Raw genomic sequence first — 25155 nt, forward strand, 5'->3', positions numbered from 1 at the left:
ATCCTTCCCCACTGAGGTTCACTTTCTGGCCAGTAACAGCAGCCTCGGTCCGGAACTCCTTACCCAGTGCTGCCCTCAGTGCAGGCGGAGATGTCTCCAGGCTCTTGGCACCGTAAGAACCTAAGACTGCATGGTTTCCGCTCCATCTCACGCACCAGAGGATTCTATCTATAGCTATCCAATTGGTCTGGAATGAGACATTCTGAATTCTTGCTCTACCAGCTCAACACCCAAAGTAGACCAGTTGGTAACAAAGTTCTTTGATTCACAAGGAACTGTGCGAAAGTTCTACGGAGAACCATGGAAACATTGACCAAAGGATGCCCTCACACATTGGTCTTCCTCTCAGGAAGCTGAATGGCGCAGACTCGGACACTAGGATGCTGTGTGCTCAACTGCAGTGAGTTACTGTAACTGAGGAGTGCAGGGGGAGTGTCCCCACATGAGCACAGGCTATATGCATTACTTAGCCACACGTCTTACATGCTATTCAGACACCCTAGATTTCTTCAGTCGGATTAACACTGAGACTCATGAGACTTATGTATGACATTCTATGATGCTCATGTATCACAGGGGTCAAATTACATGCCTGTCTTTTATCTTCTATAGTGCAATAAAAACACTGAAACCTTTATCTTCATATCTTTATTGTGTTTGGACCTTTAAGAAACATATACCATAATATATACCACTATTCAGTAAAAATCTATTCTAGGTTTTAGGAAGCACACACCACAAACTATCTTGTTTCTGGTCTCTAAGACTACCAAGGATTTATCAAAAAGGTAGGCTCTGATCTATGGAATCTCAAGCCTTGAGGTTTTCATCACTGTAAAATATGTTCAAGTGGATAAACTTTATTACTGTTTTTCTTCTGGAACAGGCTAAGTTTTAAGTTTGTAGTCCATTATAAGAATATCCCATTCCTTAAGCTCTGTTGACTATCATGTCTTTGGAAAACCAACCTGGTTTTAAAAAAGTATTTCTTTTCCCCTGTACAGTGAGGATGAATTTCCCAGAACACATCCCATATTAACCAGAATGAAAACACTACAGATAAAGTACACGTGCTGTGCTCACTCTAACAACTATTCACACCGTAACTACTCTACCACGGAAACAATCGCACCAGTCCACCCTGGAAGAGAACTCCTGGATCTGACATTAGAAATACAAAGGGTAACAAGTTAACAAACGTACTCACATGACGTTTTCAAGAGGGTCCTCTGTACAAGAACACAGGACAGGGGCTCGGAAAGCTGTGGACAGGGCTGGGAAGGGTTAAAGCTCTGGCTTTGCTGAGCACCCCCGTGAGATGAAGGAAGGCATTTGTAAGAGTAGATTCTGCAGCATCGAAGGTAATTCTCGAAAAGAGCTGGGTGTTCTCAATTAATCTCAGTTCTGAGGCTTCAGAAGTGGAGAGCTACCAACAGCATCCAAAGGAAAGCCATTTCCGAGATGCTGAGAAAGGTGCGAGCCTGACATCAGGCTGTGATGTTGATGGTTGAAAAGACTTTGGTGGTATCAATGGAAAAGGAAATAATTAATACACAGACCACATAACACCATTAAAACCAAAAAAACATTTTTTTTTTTCCATTTAAAAAAGTTTTAGGACACATAAAACAAGGCAACATTTATTCCTTCTTCTCGTCTTCGGGCATGGGGTCTGTGGGTGGCTCCTCTACCGTTGCACTGTTGCTCTCTGAGCCAGTATTGCTATCACTGGTCCCTTCGACCTCCATGCTGTCAACCCCCTCCTGCCCACTCTCCTTGTCCTCAGGAGTAGATGTGCCTTCTTCACCATTCTGCTGGCTCTCTGTTGTTTCTTCCAGGTGTGTCTCCTCTGTAAGACACATTTGCAACTGTCAGTTCCAAGACAAACATTGACTCTTAACTATGCTGATGGCATAAGACGTTCTGTCCAATATGACAGCTACTAGCCAAACACAGAGAAGCCCCTGAAATGGACCAGTATGACCCAAGAATTTTTAAGCATATTTGAGACAACTTAGAATACAAAAATCTACATTTTTAACCTATAGGTTTATGACATTTAAATATAAGCCAAACACTTGTGAGAACTGAGCTTTTCAAAGTATGAAGTGTACAAAACACACACTGGATTTTGAAGACTTGCTATGACAAAAGAATATAAGAAAGACAGTTATGGTCGTGTGTGTGCAGGTGCACACACCATGTGTAGGTTAGAAGAGTGTTGTGTTCCTCAAGAACTGTTTACCCTTTGAAGACAAGATCTCTCACTGGCCCTGAAGTCACCGAGTAGGCTAGGCTGGTTGGAGATGAGCCCTAGGAATCTGCCTGCCTCAGTCTCCACTCCTGCTGTTTACACACAGGCTCCAGTCCCACCCACTGCGCGCTCTAGCCTAGAATGTTAATAATTTAAAGATGTTGATAACATTTCAGTATTCTGAATTTACTGGGTTACATGTAACATTAAAACTAAGCCAGAGACATGGGCACCTGGTGTTTCAGCTGCTCAGAGGGCTAAGGTTAAGACTGCTTGTGCCCAGGGCTCGAGGCCATCCTGGGCAATATAGTATAGCAAGATCCTGCCTGAAACACACAAAATGAGAGCACAGAGTGAAGATGCCACGCTCGCTGTCAAATGCCAGTCCTGCTGGGTCATTTCCTTTAGGAAGTTAAGACCATAAGGTTTTTGACAACTCATTTTTCCCCCCTTCAGTTCCCCCCTCCCTTTTCTTTTCCTTAAGTTAGAAGACAAAAGTAAACACCCTGTGCTGTCTGAGTAAGAGAGATCACATTCACGGGGAAACCACTCAGGACTAAGCACAGTTGCAAGCAGAATCTGATTCTCAAGCACCCGCTATAACCACAACAATGTGTTCCAGGCTCAAATTCATGGTAAAAAAGAGGTTCACAAGAATAGAAAGAGGCCCAGAAAATGAAGATTAAACCCAGACTTGTCAGAAAAGATAATCTGCTGAGTTACACACTGCATAACCGCCTGGCAGAGGTGCTGCTGTTCATTAAACCCTGAACAGGCAGTTGCTGTTTGAGTATAAAGTATGCCACGACCTTCTATTATTTCCTGTGAACTCTACTGGCATCCCCCGACTACTTCTGGCTTACTCCTGTTCACCCACAAGGCAGGACAAATGCTGCCAGAAGTTAAGCTGCTCTCAAAATTCCAAGAATAACTAAATTTATTAGTATATTTTATCTAAACTTTACCTTAAAAAAAAAAAAACCCAAAATGCTTTTATTTAGGGAAATTAGAACATCAAAAAGCAAACTGCTCTATGGTGAGGTCAGTTATCCATAGGCCTAGATAACTGTCATTTTAGGCTTTGTGGGCCATGAAGTCTTTGTTACAAGTTCTGAAAACTCACCCCCCCCCCCGCCCCCCACGTTATCACCTCAAAGCAGCTACAGATGAGTGTGGCCATCTTCCAGTGAAACTTTACTTACAGAAAGATGGAGGCAAGATCTGGCTTACAGCTTTTACTTTGCTCAAAGCCTAGGTACCAAAGACCAAACGAATCTTCGGGACAATGGTAAAAGTTAAAATATTATTACTGCCTATTAACCCTATGTCAAATCCAGTACCAGAATGCACCCAGAGGCAGGTACTTTTCAATGAAGAAACGAGCTCAGTAAAGTCACAGTGCCAGCAATGGGGAAATGGACAGGATCCCTTTCCATCTGTCTCCAGAGCCACATGCACCCACCTGGGTTCCACTATGAAGAGACTGGAAAGTCACAGGGATTAACTAACGGGAGTGGCCGCTGCAAAGCATCCAGAGGGAAAGGTCAGAAGGTAGCTATCAGGGCCCTCACATGTTCCTGCCAAGGAGCTGGTTACCTGTCTCCATAGGGATGCTCTCTTCATCCTTCTTCTCCTCGGCTTTGTTTGTTGCTTGCTCTTCCTCAGGGGCAATGGTGCCCTGACTGCGCTCGGCTTGCTCCGCTGCTTCCTTCTCCCGCTCCTCCTGCCTTTTGCGGGCCTGCTCCTCTGCCTGTGCAATTTCGGCTGCGATTTTCTCCATGTCTACTTCCACCTTCAGACCACACAACTAGTCAAACACAAATCAGACAACTCTTAGCAATGTGGTCTTCTTCGGACCTTGGGATCAGGTAAGTTATTTCTTGGCTTAATAATGGTATTTACCGCCGGGTGGTGGCGCACGCCTTTAATCCCAGCACTCGGGAGGCAGAGGCAGAGGCAGGCAGATCAATGTGAGTTCGAGACCAGCCTGGTCTACAAGAGCTAGTTTCAGGACAGGCTCCAAAACCACAGAGAAACCCTGTCTCGAAAAACAAAAACAAAAACAAATGGTATTTACATGGGCGAGTAAAATGTATCAGTGTTTTATCCTCAAACTGCACAGGACAAAAAAGCTGCTGTAGCAGCAAACCAGACATGGCAGGGCAGGGGTTGCTGGGGCACTGCCCAGGACTGGGCTAGCCTTAGGATGCCCACTCACACGTCAGCTACCGAATACTCCATTCATTCAATCTATCTATCTATCTATCTATCTATCTATCTATCTATCTATCTATCTATCTATCATCTATCTATCTGAGACAGGGTCTATGTAGTCCTAGACTTCACTATGTAGACTAGGCTGGCCTTGAACTCACTGAGACTCTCTAACTTCTACCCGGGATCAAAGGTGTGTGCCACCACGCCCAGTTGAGATTTACTTGTTTTAATACAAAGTGCAACTGAACTACATCTAATGAATATACCCAAGAATAAATTATAATAAAGTGAAAATAATTCACAACTACAAAGATTTTAAACAAAAGCACTAAAGGGATCTATCAGCTGTGGGCCTACTACTTCAATGTATACATGACACTGCAAATTTATTGTAATTTTTCTAAAAAACGGGAATAATTTTATAAAGACAGTACGAGTTATACTGTGATGTTAGAACTGTTTCAAACATCACTTTAAGAAAAAAACCAAAGCAACAGGCACATGATAAAGGCAGTCACGGAATGGAATGGATACCCTTTTAAGTTCATTGTTAAAGGAATCCGTGCTTTCCAGGAATTTCCTCTTCTTTTCCTGGTGTCGCTCCTCTATCTGAAGAAGTTCGGCTTCCAGTTTTCGCTGCAAGGTATCAGATCAGATTATGTAGTTATACCTTCTCTCTAGAGCAGATGTAAAGCACACCAAGTGTGTCATTTTAAAAAGCTTATACTTTAATTTCGCATTTTTAATTATGTGATGTGTATGTGGGTATGTGCACAGGTGGAGGAGCCCAGGGAGGTCAAAAGAGGGTGTTGGGTGCCCAGGAGCTGGAGTTACAGACAGTTGTGAGTAACCTCAGATGGGTTCTGGGAACTGAACTCAGGTTCTCTGGAAGAGCTATATATGTTCTTAACCACTGAGCCATCTCTCCAGCCCACTAATTTTGCATTAAAAAAAAATTAGGTATAAAATCTAGCTATTTTATAGCTAGTTATATTTTTAAAAAAATGTAACATAGGGAAGGAAAGACTACCATTAACAAGATGATAAAGGGAAAATCATTTCATAGTAATGCAGCAAAGGCTGATGGGGTGCCCCAAATCCTTCAGTGTGCACCTATCTTTTCACAGGTCTACTTAGAATACACTGTCTCAGAGCCACATCATCTGGGACGTGAGGCAGAGACTCCTCTTATTAGAATGAATGCTTTCTGCCCTTACCTGATGAACCATTAAAGACTGGACCTGTCGCTTGAGGACCTGCATTCTGGCTGTTGTGACAACCGACCGCACATCAGGGACCACGCTCTCACTGAGGATCTCACTGATGAGGCGGTGGTTTCTCTGGAAACGGGCGGTAGCTGTATGCTTCATTGAAAAGCCGTCATCATAATCTAGAAGGAAAGAAATGTTCTGGGAATCAGCTGGCTAGTCACCAGCACAGTGGTAACAAGAGTCACCAAGTAAGCGCTGTCCTCAACTGTCCTAGCAAGTGGGCTTGCCCAGCATTAGGGGAGTCAGGGCAGGCCACAGTAAGAACCACATAGAGACAGGAAAAAAACAAAAACAAAAACAAAAACAAAAACAAAACAGCTGAATGTTTCCATAAAGCTAGTAGGCAGGTGTTCTCAACCCCAGGGTGGGGTACCAAATGACCCTTCCATAGAGGTCATATATCAGATATTTACATTATAATTCATAACAGTAGCAAAATTAGTTATGAAGTAGCAACAAAAATAATAATATGGTTGGAGGTCACTACAATATGAGGAACTGTATTAATAAAGGGTCACAGCATTAGGAAGATTGAGAACGACTGTACTAAGGGATAATTCATATCTGAGGTTTGGTTAAAATACAAACAACGTATGTTCACATCTCTTTAGGCCCTGGGATCCATGTGAAGCCTGCATGTGATGGCAGTACTTGAAATTCTGCCACTGTTCCACTCTCCCAGTAGCATTTGATAAATGCTGGACTGTAAATAGGAGGTATCTTTATCATAGTTGTTAATATTAATAAAAATATCCATTTGTAAAATTAACTTATCACCATCCTCTCTAGCAGTATTTAGTTTTCCAGGCAGTACGTATAGTTTATTACATTAAAAAAATGGTCAAGTCCCAAACTAATCTCACAGAGAAAAACAACTTGATTTCAAGGCTGGGAGACTGCTCACATGAGGATCTGTGAGGCAAGCACGAGGATCTAAATTTGAAAGCAGCCAGTATCAAGTAAAAGCCCGGTGTGGCAGATTCAGGAGGCTTGGCAGTCATTCGAGCTAAAATAGCAAGCTCTAGGTTCAGAGAGGTACTCTACCAAAGAATAAAGCAGAGAAGAAACTGAGGAAGGATTCTGGATGTCACCCCCGACCTCCACATGCCTGCACAGGGAAGTACAAGGGCATATACTACACCCAACCACATGACGAAAAGGTGGAGACGGAGGAAGACACTCAACACTGACACACACAAGAACATCCACTACACACTCCGAAATACTTGATTATAATTTATTTTTAATTTTTGCCAGTTTAAACATGTACATGGCTGTTATGAACATATAAAGGTGCTACCCAAATTTAGGTACATACAGCACACAACTGTGTTATTTTTGGTATGTGTGATGCATGTACGTGGGTCTGCAGTGTGCACACATGCATGTGGAGGCCAGATTATGACAGGTGTCTTCTCTTTCTGCCTTATAGACAAGGTCTCTCACTGAACCGGAAGCTCACCATTTTGACTAGACTAACAGCCCACCACGGTCCCAGAATCTGCCTGTTCCAGCTCCCCAATGCTGGAGATACGGGTAAGTGCCAGCTGTCCTATGCTTGGCCTTTTATATGTGTGCTGGAGATTTGAACTTAAAGTCCGTGTGCTTGCACAGCGAAAGCCCTCAAGCCCCAGGATGTGTGATCTTTCTGAGACAAAAATCTACCGTGTACCCCAGGCTGGCTTTGAACCCGTATCAGCCTGCCTGCCTTAGTTTCTCAAGTCTGGGATGACAAGTGTGCCCTACCACACCTAGCAGGTGTGCTTATTTCTGGAACACAAGTATCTCCTTTATCTTGCTTTATCACCTTCACCTGGGAGTCATCTGTACTAATATCTACTTTTCTTTACACTAACTCATTAAACAAAGCAAGTTTTCCTTCCAATATAGATAAAAATAAAGGTTGTCTCCGAAACAGCCACATCCTTAGTGTACAGGGGCTGTGCTTAGGAAACCCTGCTATTCATGGAAGCCCGCATGCTACACATGATGGTCTCTGAAGTCATTTAAAAAGCCTTTGCTATCTTGCGTGAATCAAGGTCTGACTTGTGGACTTTCTCAGAGTTTTCTAAGGAGTCTGCAGATGTCACCCTCATATCTTGACGTATGGCTCCCATCTCTTGGTTTTCCCGTATATTTCTACCTCTCAAGTTCTAGAGCAGTGGTTTTCAACCTGTGGGTCTTGATCTGCTGGAGCAATCAAATGACCCTTTCATGGGGTCGCATATCAGTTATCTTCAATTTCAATATTGACATCATGATTCATAACTGTACTAAATTACAGTTATGAAGTAACAATGAAATAATTTTATGGTTGGGGGGGTCACCACATGAACTGTATTAAAAGGTGACCACATTACAAAGTTGAGAAATACTGTCATAGAGGGTCACATTATATTAATATAGCTTCTTAATTATTTCCCATGCTACTGCTCATGTAAGAGTCTCTCAAGCTTTGTTCCTGCTGTTATATTTTGCTTAGGAAATATTTTATTCTCTACATATGGCTTCTAAGATGCGAACCTTTGTTTCTACTGTTTAGACACATTCACTCTCGCAGTTGTTGCAAACTTGCTCTGTGACTGTTTTAGTCATCTTTCTCTTGTATCAATCACCTCATCCGGGTAATCCAAGTCTGCGTATGGACTTTTAGCAGTACTAATAATGCTTAACGCTCAATTTCTGTTTCTAGTTCAAATTTTATTACATCCTACTGTATTTATGAGAATTTTTTGCCAGTAACACCCCAATGAATCCTTCTGAAGCTCCTTTCTGCTCCTTCATCCTACTTGGCTGAATTTATTCCTGTCTTTTGGTGTTGTTGTAACTTCCTCCACTCTTTAAATCTCTTAAAAGTTCTTAAGAACCCCTCTGGTGTGTTAAAAATGGAATCTTAAATTATGATCCTGGAATTTTTGTGGCTGGTAATTGCTGCTTCCAATCCTGTTTGTTCAGCATGGAGTAAGACACAGAGACAAATAAACATTTACACAGCATGCCAAGTGAGTGGATGAGCATGCTCCTAAAGGGAGGGGACTATCTTGGGAGCACCTTATAGTTACAGACTGCCTGGCTGCGGAGGCCAGGAGAGTAATCTGCTCATCTGCACTTGGAATCCTAACTAGGAAGCCTGGCCATCTGTGAGTAATGTATGTGTGTAATACATGATACCCTGTCTACATGGAATATATGACACACTCAGGAGTGATCTCAAGTGGTATTCTCAAATTCATAGTAAATTTTGAAAAAAGTTTTATAATGCTTCCACACACTCATTAATTTTTGCTTCCAAGAGCCTTTAATTCAGCAAATTTAGGTAATCAGTAAGATTGGGTATGGCAATTAAGAGCACGTGCAGCTCTTCCAGAAGGCGAGCACTCAGTTCCCAGCACCCATGCCAGGGAGCTCACAACTGCCTATAACTCCAGCTCCAGAGGGTTTGGTACCTTCTTCTGGCCTCCTCAGGCGCTGGACTCACATGTACAAACCTACAGGCTTGCTACACACATAATTAAAAAAAATAAAGACTGGGTTACTTCAAATTTTTAGAAAAGAAGTTTTTTTTTTTTTTGTTGTTGTTGTTTTGTTTTGTTTTGTTTTTCGAGACAGGGTTTCTCTGTGGTTTTGGAGCCTGTCCTGGAACTAGCTCTTGTAGACCAGGCTGGTCTCGAACTCACAGAGATCCGCCTGCCTCTGCCTCCCGAGTGCTGGGATTAAAGGCGTGCGCCACCACCGCCCGGCCTTTTAGAAAAGAAGTTATCTGGGTGTGGTAGCACACATCTTTGATCCCAGCATTCAAGGCAGAGGCAGGCAGATATCTGTGAATTCAAAGCCAACTTGGAGTACACAGTGAGCTCCAGGACAGCCAGGGCTATGTAGATATCCTGCTCTCAAAAAGCAAATCAAACCAAACAACAAAAAAAACAAAACTGCAGCAAAAAAACAAACCAAAAGAACTAACCAACTAACCCAAACAAAACAACCCCCAAAACAAACAAAAAAAACCTCCATAATATCACTTAGGGTGTGCCACAGAAGCCTAAAATCCAGGGTTTGGAGGCCGAGGCTGGAGAAACCAGTTCAATATAAATCTGTGCAACACAGTGAGATCCTATCTTCAAAAAACAAACAAATCCTATATTGAGTATAAAGACAGTGAAAAGTAACACATGCAGCTGTTTTTCTTTACTCACTTTCCACACTCTAAAATCCTATTATTGAAATTAACTTAAAATTACGCTTTCCATTTAATAGAATAAAAGCCTTGAATTAAGATTTATCTTCTATTTTAATTCAGAGAGAATGCACACATAAACCCCACTTCCCTCCTTACCATCTGGATCCTCAGCAGGCTGAATGCTCATATAAGGTTCTCCTTTCTCCATGCGAGACTGTCTCTGTCGACTTTCTTCCTCTAATGCAGCTTCGGCACGACTTTTTGCATTAATATATGCAAGGTATGCAGGGGAATTGTGATAGGCCTTCATAGACTCATTGTACTCTATCTGAAATTGAAAGGGGTGTTGGTGTTTTATAATGTACGTCCTACAGGCTACCATGTGTCTGCCTCAGCCATCTGAATGTGGGGCAGGAGGCAAAGCACGGTGTCCTGACAGTCACCTCTCTTTCTGAACAGAGAACACGAGGTTCAGACATTAGGTGAGTGGAGCTTGGTGGACACGACTTCAGTGCTGCCTCAGCTTTCTGGTCAAGCCTTATGTTTCTTTCACAAATAATAAAATGTTTTATTTATATTTAAATATTTTATTTATCCCATACCTTTTCGGCTTCGTATTCGTTTAAATATTCTTGTTTCTCTTCATCAGTGAGATCTCGCCACATGCCACCAATAATCTTGCCAATTTCCCACAACTTTAGGTCAGGGTTAGAAGCCTTTACTTGGTCCCAGACCTTAAAAGTCAACAGTTAAAAATTCAATATTAATGCCTAAGTATATAGTCATTTAAAAATACTCTACTATGGAACCCTTTAAATACAAACAAAGGCCGAGAAGACAGTATCAAACTAGCATGTACCAATCAGCCTGCTTCAAAACTGCCAACAGCTGGCTTATCTCATTTCATCTTTACCCTGGTGGATCTCATACACCATATCATTTTACTCAAATACTTCAAATTGATAATTTAAGAACACCATTAATCACAGTACATGCTTACAGCAAATTAAGCAAACAATTTAAATATGTCTCTAACAGTTCAAGCAAATCTAGAAGAATTAATTTGTATAATACAATGGCGTCATACTATCAAACACAGAAATAATTAGGATCAAAATAATACTTTTACTATACTTACAAATTAATTCATTTTGTGCCCTTGTGCCCTTGGAATTGATCCTAAGGGCTCTGATGGCACATGTTTTACTACTGAGCTACATCTCAGACTTATTATTATTCTTAATAAAAATAAGATATTAATATATAAGTCTTACATTCTCCTTTCTTTTTTTTTCTTCAAGAAAGGGTTTCTCTGTAGCTTTGGAGTCTGTCCTGAGACTCTCTGTTGACCAGGCTGCCTTTGACCTTAACAGAAATCTGCCTGCCTCTGCCTCCACCACCACCTGGCACATTCTCCTTTCTACTTAACATTTTCCTCGTGTCTTTCAATATTCTCTAAAACGTATTACTCATGGCTACAGACTAATCTGTTTAAAAGATTTTAGCAGTTTATTTAACCATGCTCCTCTTCGATCTGAGTTCTGGAACTCTGAAACAGAACGAACCACTTAATCCTTCCCCTATTTTGTGTAAGGACGACGCCAAGCCTGTCTGCAGTGGCATGGAAGACCATCTTCTGGTCCCCGGTACACACCTTTCTGCTGTACCTCATGTAGGGCATCAGCGGCTTATCTGGTGGCTTTGGAGGCTTTGGAATCGTGATACCAGATGACGCCTGTAAAAGAGTTAAACACATTCATTCTTCAATTGCTAGGAGCTCACCAGCACCTGAAAGAAAGCCCCTTAAAAATTCTAATGCGCCTTTCTTCTACTCGTCCATGGATACAAGATTATTATTTTCGCCAAAGAAAATAGGTATCACTGTAAATTCAGAAATGTTTATATCAAAGGAAAATGACTTTAAACACATAATATTTAATGTTTTACTTAGCAGTTTATTTCCACTGTTGGACAGCCTGGCTGCAAGAATAAAGTATTATACATAATTCATACACTGAGAATGGAATTATATGCCAAACGCCCCACACTTAGGACGTTACCTTTTATTTCCTCAGTAACTATTACGCATACAGTCAACGTTGGATATCTGCAGACTCTGAGCACTTACCATACGCACACTGCCTACAGGGGATCTCGTTATATCAGGAATGTACCCCAGACAAATAACATAAAGACCACCTCCCACGTTAAAAAAAAAAATCACCAATAAGAAATAGGAGGTAACTAGAAACCTAGCAAATACATTTAAAAAGAAAATAAAATATGTCCTTTAGAAACAGATTTATTTCTCTTAAGGTTTTACATTATCTTGTAGTTTTGTTTCATGTCTCTGTAGTCTTGGGGCAGCGGTTTTCCTACAGTGGATCAAGTCACTGTCCTTTCCTCATTAGCCGGCCACAAGGAAACAAGGAAGCGCGTTAGGCGCTGACACTGGCAGACCTTGCTCATGTTACTTTTGAGGCCCATTCCACAAAATTGCTTTTGTGGAAAGGAAATGAGGACAAGGAAGGACAGGATATAGAAAAAGGAAAATTAAAAAAAATATATTTAAAGTGATTGGTCCTGTCTATGTAAGGCACAGGCAAGGAGTCATCAGATGACTTCCAGCAGATGCCCCATATATAAAGCTGCCACTCCAAGGGCATCTAGTTCTGAACTTTTCTATCTCCTCTTCATATCTCCACACTGATGAAGGGGCCAGAATAAGAAGGAAGATGGTCTATCAGACTTGGCTCTGAGTTGCGGGGGAAGGAACCCTGACACTGACTCTCAGGTCAGAATGGGGAGAGGACTGCTTGCTTCACTCTCATCACCAACACACATACCGGCAAGTCCTTGCTGCTCGGACCCACAGACAGATGTGGTCTTAACCAGCAGTGGGAGGTGAAGTGAGACATGCAGGCAGAACTGTCACAGTGGTTAGAGTAGCCAATCAGGGACGCAGGCACCACTGCAGGAGCCCTAAGAAGTCAGAGTCCTACACGGCTAACCTTTGCATGCAAAGTCTGCTTCTCAATACAGGACATGATTAGAAAACATTTCTAACCCAGTCCCAGACAAACTTTTGGAATACAAAGTGAGTGACAAATAAACCAGAATAAAGTTGTGCCCATATTTGAAGGGACCAAAATACTGTTAACAAGTAAAAATTTTAACACATTTACATTTCAAACTTTGGGTATACATTTAAACAGCTAAAAAACAAAGTTTTAAAATATTTTCTCAAATCTTTCAAAGAATCACATTTTAGAACATTAATAGATTTGCTAATTCACCTCCTTTCCAAAAAAAGGGACCCAAACAGAATTACAAATAAAAAAAACAAAACAAAACAACACAAAACAATACTTCCCCTACTCCCTAAGAATAATAAGTGAAATTCCAGTTGGCTTGGGGACCCTAAAGAAGTTTATCATCACATATCACCAATCTGCTTAACATCTCAGACTCCTTTCTAAATGTCCCAAACATTTTTCTACTCTGCACTGAGTGCGTTATTCCGTCCTTTCTTGTTAAGAGTCAACTAGGAACAGCTACTATGTGCTTGCTGTGCTGTGAATAAGAAAAACTGCAGTCGGCCCTGCTCTTTGGCTAAGTGGCCCAGGAGCACAATTTTGGAGAGCTCAACTCTGCTGTTGATGAGGACCTTTCCTTGTTGCTATCAGGAAATCCACCTGTAGCACTGAGTCTCCACCTTTCCAATTTCTTTCTTCCCATTTGCAATGAATTGGAGGTGGAAAGCAAATACTTAGGCTTGTAAAAACTGTTCCGATCTAAGAGTTAGGTCCTGGTCAATCTGTGGAGAAAGTCCATGATTTTGTGGCCGATTCATCTTGAATAGCACAAGAGAATTTTTTGTTATTTCTCAATTCTTAGCTGTTTCTCTGGCAAGGTCTTATTTAAGAATTTTCTTCTGGAGACTGGATTTCTACTAGCAAGAAGTAGGCTACTTTTAACGCTCTATTTCAATCTGTTTACAATCCTGTATATTAGAGACTGTGAACCATCACCTGAACAAACCGATCAGGCATGGGCTGCACTCAAAGCTATCCTAAATCCTCCAAAGGTACCTAATGCTTTATTATCTGAAAACAACCCACATGTTAAGACAGCTCTTGACTGCAGTTTCACAGAATCATTTCACCAAATCACTATGGCTATTTATAGAAAACAATTTACTCAACAGGAACATTGCTCACCAAGTAGTGCATCATTGGGGTCATTCTCTACAAACTCTTTTTATAAGCATCTGAGTCCCAAAACACTAAGTCAGACATACAAGAGAATGCAAGCCCTAGGTTTCCAGCAGTCTGCTCACACGTCAGTCTGGTGGTGACAGAACAAAAGGACAATAATACAAAGAAACAACTACAGAGAAGGCACACACCAAATTTCACTCCTAACCCACTCCCTACCCTGAAGGCTAGAGCTCACTCAGCATTGAATTCTTCTACTCCCTAGGAGGGAAAGGGTTGAAAACACGTGACCAGCCTAGGTCTAGAAAGGAGTAAACTCTCCCTTTTCTAATCAGGTTTCTACTGAATGACCTTACTTTGTAACAACAGAGAGGCCTCACAGCTATCCACAAATTAAGAAATGGCTGTTTATACAAACCCAAAACCAAGTTATTCTAGGATCACAGTGACTACTGGCTCATCAGCATGGCTACCAAGAGCTTAAAGTATGGAGTGATTCAGAAATCATCATTTTTACTTAATACCCATAAATAAAATTTCTGCATTAATACAAATGATCTACAACTAATTCTGCTTACTATGTGAATTCTAATGTTCTTTTTCATCTGATAACCTTGCCACTCATTACACTTGTGAAACAACACATTTAGGCCAAAGAAAAACATACACTGCTGCACACAGAAACTGTGTGCATTGCACAATGCACACATAAACATATTTTTCAGAATCCTTTTCAGATACTGTGAAATACATATGGCACATAGAACTTGATATGCTTATGAAGTACAAATTATGCAGAAACAATGAAAAATTTAGACAAACAAAACCTATCAAGCTAAGCAACGTGCTTACCAAGATAGACACACGGTTTGATAGTGACGAGTTTTCAACTATAGCTTTACTACAGGGTGAGAGGGTTTTGTTTTGTTCTTTGAGTTACATTTCTTTTTTATGAAAACAGCAAATGAAAAGCCAGATACTAAAAAGATTACAGCCATTCTGTGTTGTATATATTCTCACCATCACCACATTCTAATGGAGGTACTTGACTTTTGGATTTATTACCTTAATTTCCTTGGAGTTTAAAATAATTTAAAAATAAAAGCTTTGAAATATCCAGTTTTGATTATCTTAGTTGGATCACTTAAATGAAACACCCCAAATTTTAGGAATCATCTTTCTCACAACAGACTGGAAACAGACTTCCAGTTGTACTTATCTGACACCAAGAATTCAAGTTTTATTCTGAAATTCCTTGAGGTGATAGTAAAATCTTTTTCTGTGTTAAACTGGAAAGAAGCGAGTCTCAGATAGGTCAATTACTAAATCCAAAAGACAAATAGCTGAGTGCGGCAGTTTGGACGGGCAGGGCAGGGCTGCCCGAAGTTTCTAATCCAGATGAAGCCAGGTCTAGTCCAAGCATTCCTTTAAGAAACTACATCCTTGAGAGTACTGCCACCAATTTACCTTAGACAACAAAAGACACTCTTCATGACATAAAGTATGTTAACCAAAAGAATTCGAGATTTGTTTACATAAATAGTATGAGCATTAAGTGTTTAAGGCTTAATCCCTATTGATCACCAAACAGAATGGATTTCTTTTCTTCCAAGTATATATCCAGACTGCACTTTTTTTTTTCCAGTGTAAGACTGTACAAAACAGTTGAAAAGTCAGGTTAAATTTTTTTTAAATGGCTGTGCTTCTGATTCAAAAGGACCTAACTCTGGAGGCATTTCTGGTCAATTCCAGTTGTTTGCCGGAGGCTGTAATAGTTGATTCTCCTACCGTGACCCGGCTGTTGGTGCCCGGGTTCCCTCCCAGCCTGTAGTTGTTGTAGGCGAGATGACTGTATGGATTGTATCCCACAAACCCTGGTGTGCTGGGCATTTGCTGATGGAAACAAATGAGACAAAAACACGAATGAGAAATGAGCTCAAACGAGGAAAACACAGAAATGAAAAATGATCTGCAATATGGCATGCAAAAGCAACCTGAATTTAAACAAGCAATGATGTGTTGTAATTGTTCTTTTTGTTATTGTTGCGGAAATTAAGTTTTTTTAAATTGAGAAACCAGCCTGCAAGTATGTATGTGCATGCATGTGCATGTGAGATTGTGTATGTTTTCTTCTCTTTCCCTCTTTTCCTTGGTGGGGGTTAAGGATGCTTGTGAGACAGAGTATGTTGTGTTTTGTTTCTGAGAAAGGCATCACACTGCAGTTTCAAACATCTATAACTACTTCATGGTCAACAGTATGAGATAAGAATTTGGCATTCTGTGATGTCTGAGATGGGAAAGCTTCAAGTATGATAAACTTTAAGTCTGAAAACACTACATGCAAACGAAACATGATTTATTGGACAGTTATGTGGATGCCACCAATGCACTCATTTACTAAAAACAAAAACAAATGGATCTGCTTTCAAAGACAGCTTTAAGTAATTTTATATGTGACAAATGAGAAGAGACTCAAATCGGGAGGCCAGGAATTGTCAGTAGGAAAGAACATATGCTGGATTCAATGGATGTCACATGCATGATTTCAAACAAGGACTTGTAAGAAATGCAGAGATTTCATACTGGGGTACTATCTGATCTTTAACCCAGTCATTCTCTCATAGGCTTTCTCTTCCATCTCTTCTTTGATCCATCTTCCATAGGTGATCATGCATTTAATTTTAATGGGAACTACGTCTTTTTAGTTGCCAGACTTGAACTTCTTTTTCATCTGATTTCCTGAAGGCTCTCAGCCTTTCCAAATACAACTGCTCGCTGCAGCGACAAAATTCTTGATTTTTGTGAATTATGTGTTGATAAAATCACAAATGGGTTCTTATGTAATTGTGGCCTTGTGGTTAATACAATGACATCCAATGTTCATAAACATCAAGACAAAATGCGTTAAAAAATGTAGTAAAGAGAAACCAAAAATGTATAGTTTACTTAGTCAAACTCAATCATAGTAAGTGATAGCAATGTCATTTTTACATGCAATTAACATAGCTCTCCTTGATTATACAAGAGTACGCTTGACACATCCCCGCTAGACTTTAGTTGTCACAAAATCAATGTCATTTCCTAAAACATGCCCTTGTACATATCCTTAGTATCCAAAGACATTCATTCAAGCAGGCAGCACATGTGATACTTTTTAGAGGAGAACAAAGTGATCAATTATAGCCCATAGTTAGAAAAGACGCAAATTAAGCATATTTAAGTAGCAAAACACAGATGAAATAGTAAAGGCACAAAAGAAGTGCATGTAACACATGGAGTGGTTCATCTGGGTGGTGGCTGTGGAGGGGTGGGTGGTGGTGATGGTGGGAAAAGCAATGGAGTAAAAAAAGAGAGAGAGAGCGGCTAACTCATTCTATATTCATTCTACTAGATGTTAGAATTCCTAGCTCCTGGATTTTGTGTGAAAATGTGAAATTATGGTACGAGGGACAAAAAAGATCCCCTTCTTTGTATGAAACTCAGGAGGAGATCCAGTTTTTAAAACATCTTTATTTCAAAAATAAATAGCAAGTTTGTTCATATAAACTACTGGAGGCACTATTTATATAAAATGATACCTCCAAACATTGCATAAAGAATGAGAGTTCAATATGAATCAATAACGTGAGCAAATAGGGGATTTAAAAAAATGAAACTAGCATATGGTAATTATACCATTTCTAAAGCTGAAGGACCTAGTTACGTCTTTGAGGCTCTTCATCGCTCAACTCAATCTTTACACAGCCATGAGCATGTGATGGAGATGGTGGGAGGAATTATTCTTTAAGAAAGAAAATAATGAAGCACAAGACTTTACAGTCTACCAAAGTAACTTTACAGACTGTATCACATGAAGTGAACTTAAGAATGTATGATACGCTTTTTAAAAAATCATCTCAGGAGAAACCAACTGCTGATAAATAAATATAACTAAAACGTTCACCTACAGGTTAGTAAATCAGTCTAGTTACCTAATGGAGAAAACAAAATGACAAAGGAACTCATTAGTAATAAAAGGAGACTAGCCTGAAATTAGTTGGTAGAGGGATGGAAGGAAGAGCTAGCAGATATAAAAGAATTAATTTGGGGCTGGGCATGCTGCTAATCCCAGCATTTGGGAGGCCGAGGCAGAAGAATCACCATTTCGAAGCCAGCCTGGGCTACATAGAGACCCTGTCTCAAAACAAAACAAAAGAAATCAAAATAACCCTGACTCTGATTTTGTAGGATATGGTTATGCTAAGTGATTTTTGTTTTTTAAATGATAAGAAAGCCATTTCAGCATATCAACAAGGGCCTGTACAGCTGCTGTGAAATCTAAATTGTGGACTGGACGATTATTTTACATGCTGATCAAGCAGGGCTAGAGCTTGCTGGGAGAAAACAGTTTCCACTATCAGACACTTTGAAACAGATCAGTAGGCCAATCGGCATAATTTATGGAGAAGAACAAAATTCAGCAGCAAGTTCTGACCCACAGGTAATGAAATTCTTACTTGAGCAGCTTGAAAATAAGACTTATGATGAGTGTTGTTATCTTCAGAACTAAAAAGTTCATTTAATGTGAAAATTTTATATATACAGACAAGAAAGTTTAATTAAAAAAATTTGTGTTGCTGGGGCTCCAACCTGGGCCTTGCACATGCTAGGCGCGTGCTCTGCACTCAGCTATGTCCCTAGCCTTAGAGGGAGAGAAAAAACGTGACAACCAGCTGAAGGTTAGGGTTAAAATCAACAACAGCAAAAGGACAAATAATGCCAGAGCGAGCATCTAATCAACGCATAGACTCTTTAACAGGGAAAACAAGGAAGACGTGTTTCATTCATTTCCCGTTAGGGAAAAAACAGAGCACAGGAGGTTGGAAGCTCACAGTATGTAATTTTAGATGTTGGGTTTGGTTCAAAGTAGGATGAAAAGAATTATTTTATTTAGTAGGAAGTGCTGATTTTTAGCTGAATTTTCTATCTTGTGGCTGTGATGACTGAGTGACTGTCACTGGAAGACATCTGGGTTTTTGTATCAAGGCCAGACTTGGCTATTACATTAACAAGAAAATTAAAACTTACTGTTGCAGGAGCTGGGGTGGGAGGTGGGGCATAAGATGGTCTTTCTGTTTGAAAGAAAATAAATAACTTCTTGTAAACAACTGAGATATAATACTATGCAACAAAACTACCAATGGTCCTGTTTTGAAGAAAAAAAGATGAGAGTAGTTTGGAATTCCCATTTGCTAGGGCATTAGTCTCGTATTAACACAGATTGATAAATATAAAAATTGAAACTTACTTGACATTTTGGAAGATTAAGTTCTCAGTTCCTTAAGAATGAATCTGAGACACTAAAATAAAAAAAAAGAAAAAAAAGAAAAAAAAAGAGAATCAAAACTCAGCAAGCATAAGAGAATGTTTTCCTAAAGAATAGGGTAGTTGGATTGGTATTTCTGAGCAGAATTACGTCACTATTATTTGCTAGTAATCAAGCCTTTTGCATATTTTTAACTAGTTCTTGTAATCATTTGGTTGATCAGAATTAAATGAAGAAAGTTACTGGGAAATTTAGAGTTGTATTAGAAATGGATCTTTGAGTTTTTGCTTATGATATTGAGCCACGTCTTGTATGGAAAACATTTTGCTGATGCCATGCAAACGTTTGCTTAGACTGGTAAAAAAAAAAAAAACAATGACAATAGAATGGGATGTATTATCAGGGTGACCCCAACAAGGCCTACCAGACGCTGACCAATCCCCAACCAGCAGCTCTGTTTTTTTTTTTTTTTTTAGGGGCCATCTTTTATTGAGACAGAGCAAAAGTCTATTTCCTGGAAACGGTGTGACAGATAATTTGGTATGATAACGACCTTTACGTTCTCTTCGGTTGGTAAACAGTTTCCTAAGCGAGGGAACACATTTTCAGAGTCTACTGGAATGACTCTTATTGGTCCTGTAGAGCCCATTTCAGAAATTACTCAGGTACTTTCCTGATAAATTATCTGGGCAGAACAACTGCATCTTCTCTGTATTCTTATCTGGTTACAAAGATCAATGGCATCTTCCCTCACACGATAGGCCAATATGGCTCGGTTTTGTCTTGAAAGAGAGGAGGGATGGTCTAATTTATTATTGTATCGCTCAAACCTAGCTCAATTCTTCACGGATTTGGTCCTAGTACTACCAGCTCACAACATGGACAGATGTGAGCCCGCTCCTTACTCAACACACACCACAAACGGTAATGATGAAAATTCACTTTTAGAAAGGTGAAGAAACTATGCTTACTGGAGTCCTTTCACCCATCGCTACGTACAACACTTTTTTTTTTTCTTCTAGTCTTCATTTTAAGAAAATGCCTCACATCATCGGGGTGGAGTTCTGATGTAGGAACTCAAGTTTCTCAGCCCAGGCCTCTCTTTTCTTCCATCAACACCCAGTAGGCCTTGCTGTGGGGAGCCCCGACAGAAACTGTAACAGGGTCCCTGGTCCCTTACACTTCAAGGCTAACAACTGATTGCTCTCCCGTAACTCGTAAGAGAGGATCTAACCCTAGTGCCTGGCATGGAACTCAGTATCTGTTGAATAATTAATCACCTTTACAAGGTAGGCTTATCACACAGTCTCGCTCACTATTCACAACGACCCTACCAGACACACACGGCTGTCCCCATTTTACAAACCAAGAAACAGTCTCAGGGCCATTAAGATAGTGACTAAAGCCGTAGGCCCAGAACTGCCAGGGGTGGGTTTAAACCCAACCCACGCCGTCTCTGAGTTCACTCCTCACTCCAGGCCACCTCGGAAGTCTTTAGGTCGCTGCCTGAACCAAAAAGGGAACCACTTTCCAGGTGGGTGAGGGCCCCCCGCTGGCCTTGCTCGGAGGGCTTCCCGAGGTCCCCACCCCCTGAGTTTGTGGCCGAGGTTGAGCTTTTCTGACAACTTCCCCGCAGGGGGGGTGTGCATCGGTGCTCGGCCAGCGTCCGAGGTCCAGCGGAAAGGGAAAAGTGGCGCCTCGGAAGAGCTGTCCCGGATGGGGCTTCCTTGTGACCCCGCCGCCGCTAGGCCTCACAGAGGCCGCATCGGCCCTAGTTCCCGCCTCGGAGCTGAGCCCGACCCCCAGCACCCCGCGGGAACTCGGGGTCCCGCCAAGCCGACACACCACGGTCCGCCACCCTCCCCGACAAGGTCGGACCCACTTGGAAACACTCACCCGCGGGCCGAAAAGGCGCCCGCAGCTCCGGCTTCGCTTCCCTTTGTCCCGCGCTCGCCCCGCCCCTCGCGCCGGAGCTTCCGCGCTCGCACTTTCCACACGCCCCGGGATTTCTCTGCGGGCCGCGGCCGGCTTTCCTCAGACGAATAGCCCTTCCCGTGAGGACGTGGCGAGGCTTAGTGCAGCCGAGGATTTTTTTTTCAGGCTCTCCAGTTTTCTCAGAACTCTTCCAATTTGGATCCTATCCCAGCCGGGCGCCGATTCGTCACGGCGAGGAGGGCGGAGAAGGCCGGGCCGCGTTGCGGGCCCTGGTTCGCGGCCGGGCGGCAGGAACTGCGCCGCCGGGAGCGCGGCAGGGATCCACCGAGGCGGTGGTGTCACCGTGTGAGACCCTCGCCGGGCGAAGGCACGCCGGAGCCTCTGCCGGGAGAGGGCGGGACGCAGCTCCCGCACCCCGGCGATCCCCTTCGCTGTGGTCCTCAGTACGCCGCCGCTGCAGGCTGGAGGATGGAGGCGGGGAGGACTCGGGTCGCCGCGTTTAGGTTCTCGCCGGCGCCCAGCGGGGCTCCCTGCCTCAGAAGCCTCAGCGAAAAGCAACACGGGAGTTTTGTAGTTTTCTAGATGCTTCTAGAGATTGAGTGATGGCGACGGGTTTCAGAGCCTAGGGTCCGCAGCTGTCAGCTCACTCTCGCCAGGTCGCATACCTGTGACAATTTACATGTCTTTCCTGGAGAACCAATTCCGATTAGCCTCACCTGCCTGCAGATAGCCAGCTCAACTGTTTGTGATGCCTTTCGGGAACTTTCCCAGGCTCTTTGTAGCCCTGTGTCTTGATACCCTCTATATGGGACTGGGCCATCTGTACTACTGGAAAGTCTTGAAAGCAAAGGTTCAGACATCCGAACTGGACAATTTCATAATTACCAGTGTTTTCTAAGGACTACTTTCATAATTAGGTGTTCAGCTAGTGTGTGTAGCGGCACCTTTCTGGACCATTCCAAGGCTCATTTTATTAATTCCAGGTACCTGGAAGATGTGGGTCATGGTGGAGAAAAAAACGATTAGATGACCCGTGGTTATCTAAGGGCAGTGTTAGCATTTAGAGAAACTGGTTGAATTCTGGGGCTACCCGCCGGCCCTGCAGAGCAGGGATAAGTGATAATACTGTCCAGTTCTTCCATCGCCCAATATTTTCATACCCATGAGTAGAAATTAATGAAATGAAAGAGCGCATCGAAAGCAAAGACTAAAGAGAGTTTGGCAGAAGAATGGGTGGCATGAGAGAATGTATCTGGAATTGGTTTTAGCATAAAAAGCATACAGAAGGTGAATGTAGGATCCACCAAGTCACATCATGGACCCAGTATCCTCTTTCTTTGATCTGCTCAGCAACTCAGGGAAGTCTTGTTACTTCCCTGCCTTAACGATTGTAGGATACAGTGGTAGAAAAGGAGGTGGGGACGCACCGTGCTGTGGTGTGTGTGTGTGTGTGTGTGTGTGTGATCACATAACTATATGAACACAACATGTTCAGGTCAGTTAGTGTTCCTGTCACGTGATCTCAGAGCTGACCTATTGGTATTGGATAACCCGTTAGGGCGTTCGTCCCTGGGAAGGACTTCCTCTTGCTCTCTCAGCATTCCGTGGTTGCCTGTCGTTCATTGTCTAGGCGTGGGGATATTTGATATCTTGAACAATGGGTGATTTATTTAGATGCTTATTATCTGTGAAATTAACGGATGATGATCTTGTTATTCCCCTTTGGTTCTTCCTCTAGATCTCAAGATTTCAAAAATGTAGAAAGGGGGCTGTCAAGATGGCTTAGCTGGTAAAGGTGCCTGCTTCATAGCTTGACGACCCGAGTTCGAGCCTCAGGATCCACCCATATGGAAGGAGAGAACCAACCCCTGCAAATTGTCCTCTGACCTCCACAAGCTCACATGCAGACAGAGAAATGCAATAACATCACATATATACAATAGATAAAAAAATCATTTTCAAATAATTTATTTTAAACTTTAATATAAAAATCATTTCTTTTTCTTTAGACATCACTTGTACTTCAAAGACTGTCATGTCAGAATGGTAAAAATTGGGTACTTTGCCAGGAAGGAATAATTTTCTGAAATAATTGAGTTTAAAATAGCTATTATGCTTTGAACTACTGCTTAATCATTGTCAGTTATGATTTTCCTCACAAATTCTTTACTTCCAGAGTCTGTTTTCATTAAGTAGAATTGTACATTTGAGTATCCTTGCCGGATACTTCAGTGTGCATATTAGTTCAAGCAGCTGTGAGGCAGGGAAGTGTACCTCGAATTCTAGTTGGTCTTAATAATAAAAGCCCAGAGTCAGATATAGGGGTTAGTGCTGAAGATCAGAGAAGCAGAGAGGCCAGTCACTGGAGAGTTCTTTTACCTGTACCAATGCTTAGACAGAAGGGCGACCCTGTCCTCAGACTGCATCTGTCTCCACCAAACCTCAGACTGCCCTGAGCTCCCTCCTGTCTCCTCCAGCCTTATATTCCTCTCACCACCCAGCCACATCACTCCACCTCTCAAGTGCTGGGGTCACTTTTATGTAAACTCTCTTTCTCTTTTAGATACATTCAATCTTGGTTAGCCCAGGGTAGCCTTGAACTAACAGAGATCTGACCGCCTCTGTCTCCTGATTCCTGGGATTAAAGATGTGTGCCTCCACTCCCTGGCCTCTAGTGACTTATTCGCTTTTCAGCTTTATTTGTTAAAACGTAAACAAAATATCACTGCAGGGAAGGCAGCACTTAGAAGCAAGCATGGTCTTCTCTTTGTCTTCAGGTGTGAACTTGAGGCCTAAGAGACAGAGAGCAAACCCTCCTCTCATCTGGTCGATTATTGGCAGAGCTGGGGCTCAGATCCTCCAATTGTCAGTAACTGGAATTACTCTTTATTTATGTATTTTGTTATGAACTAGTGCATTTGGAATATTTTCAGGAGCTGAAGGAATATTCATTTCTTTTCCCCTGGCAGAGAGGACAGGATTTAGTACAGTGGCTGTGAGGCTTGCCAATGATCTGCTGACTGCAGTGCCTGGAATCCTGCAAGAACTTTGCAAATAATGCTCTCTACTATTAGACTTTTTCCAGGGTTTTGTAATTATGGTTGTGAGAAGTGTGTGTATGCGTAGGATCTCACTAGTAGTTCAGGCTGGGCCCGGAACTAAAAGCTCTTCCTGCCTCTGCCTTTCAAGTGCTGGGATTAGAGGTGTGCGCTGTGGGCACCCTGAAGTGCTAGTTAAGCCCACCACCTGCTGTGACTGCAGTTTCCTTTCTTCTTCAAGTGAGCCAGCTTTGTTTGCCTCAGCCACGCACAGACAGCTTTGAAGTAAGAGAGCTCAAATACAAGGCAGCCTTAGAGTTCATGTTTCAATTTTTTTTATTTATAGCGGTATCATTTACTTTGGTAAATTCATATTCCGATTTTAAAATGCTTTCAAGCAAACAAAACTCATTTACAAATTCAAGTCCTGCATGTTACACACACAATAGCTGCATAGTGGGATTTCTCTAGCAAGCTGTTAATTCACAATGCCCAGTACTAACAGTACAGCTGTAGATTACCCTAAGTGTGTCGCTTTACCCTAGTCATCGTCGAATAGGACAGTAACCAGTACAACAGCTTATATGACTGCACGGCAGAGCTTTCTTTAATAAAGTTGTAGCATTTGATGATGAATGAAATTTCCCTTTTTTGTCCTGAGGTCCAGACCCAGTGCCGCCCTGCTATGCCTCTAGCCCAAAAGATACATTTTTATGTACAGGATGCAATTTTAGTTCAGAT

General features: G+C 41.8%; 1 protein-coding gene across 3 annotated transcripts; it reads right to left on the minus strand.

Moving 5' to 3' along the window:
- Positions 1–1566: 1566 nt before the first annotated feature.
- Smarce1 (SWI/SNF related, matrix associated, actin dependent regulator of chromatin, subfamily e, member 1) lies at positions 1567–21485 on the minus strand. 3 transcript variants are annotated; one of them, XM_050156742.1, is made up of 11 exons: positions 21338–21480; positions 19424–19475; positions 19204–19247; positions 15925–16029; positions 11574–11654; positions 10522–10653; positions 10076–10247; positions 5689–5861; positions 5006–5107; positions 3851–4061; positions 1567–1849 (listed from the first exon to the last, which is right to left on the minus strand). In XM_050156742.1, the coding sequence occupies exons 2-11, from the start codon at positions 19428–19430 to the stop codon at positions 1641–1643; spliced, it is 1236 nt and encodes a 411-aa protein (XP_050012699.1). In that variant the 5' UTR covers positions 19431–19475; positions 21338–21480; the 3' UTR covers positions 1567–1640. The 3 variants fall into 3 exon arrangements, with proteins under 3 accessions (XP_050012699.1, XP_050012702.1, XP_050012701.1); XM_050156745.1 differs by lacking the exon at positions 19424–19475 and having other exon boundaries at positions 21338–21485; XM_050156744.1 differs by lacking the exons at positions 15925–16029; positions 19204–19247; positions 19424–19475; positions 21338–21480 and adding an exon at positions 14140–15875.
- Positions 21486–25155: the final 3670 nt, after the last annotated feature.

The sequence above is a fragment of the Alexandromys fortis genome, unplaced genomic scaffold (genome assembly GCF_014885135.2).
Source record: "Alexandromys fortis isolate MF-2015 unplaced genomic scaffold, M_Fortis_MF-2015_v1.1 scaffold_31, whole genome shotgun sequence".
Classification (NCBI taxonomy): Eukaryota; Metazoa; Chordata; class Mammalia; order Rodentia; family Cricetidae; genus Alexandromys; species Alexandromys fortis.

What these genes read in the sequence shown, in the direction of transcription:
- Smarce1 (XM_050156742.1), bottom strand. An exon ending in GCACCAACAGCCGGGTCACG is followed by an intron (nt 11,655 to 15,924) that starts GTAGGAGAATCA and finishes ACTCTTTTACAG; the next exon opens with GCGTCATCTGGTATCACGAT. An exon ending in GAGCATCCCTATGGAGACAG is followed by an intron (nt 1,850 to 3,850) that starts GTAACCAGCTCC and finishes TGTGTCTTACAG; the next exon opens with AGGAGACACACCTGGAAGAA.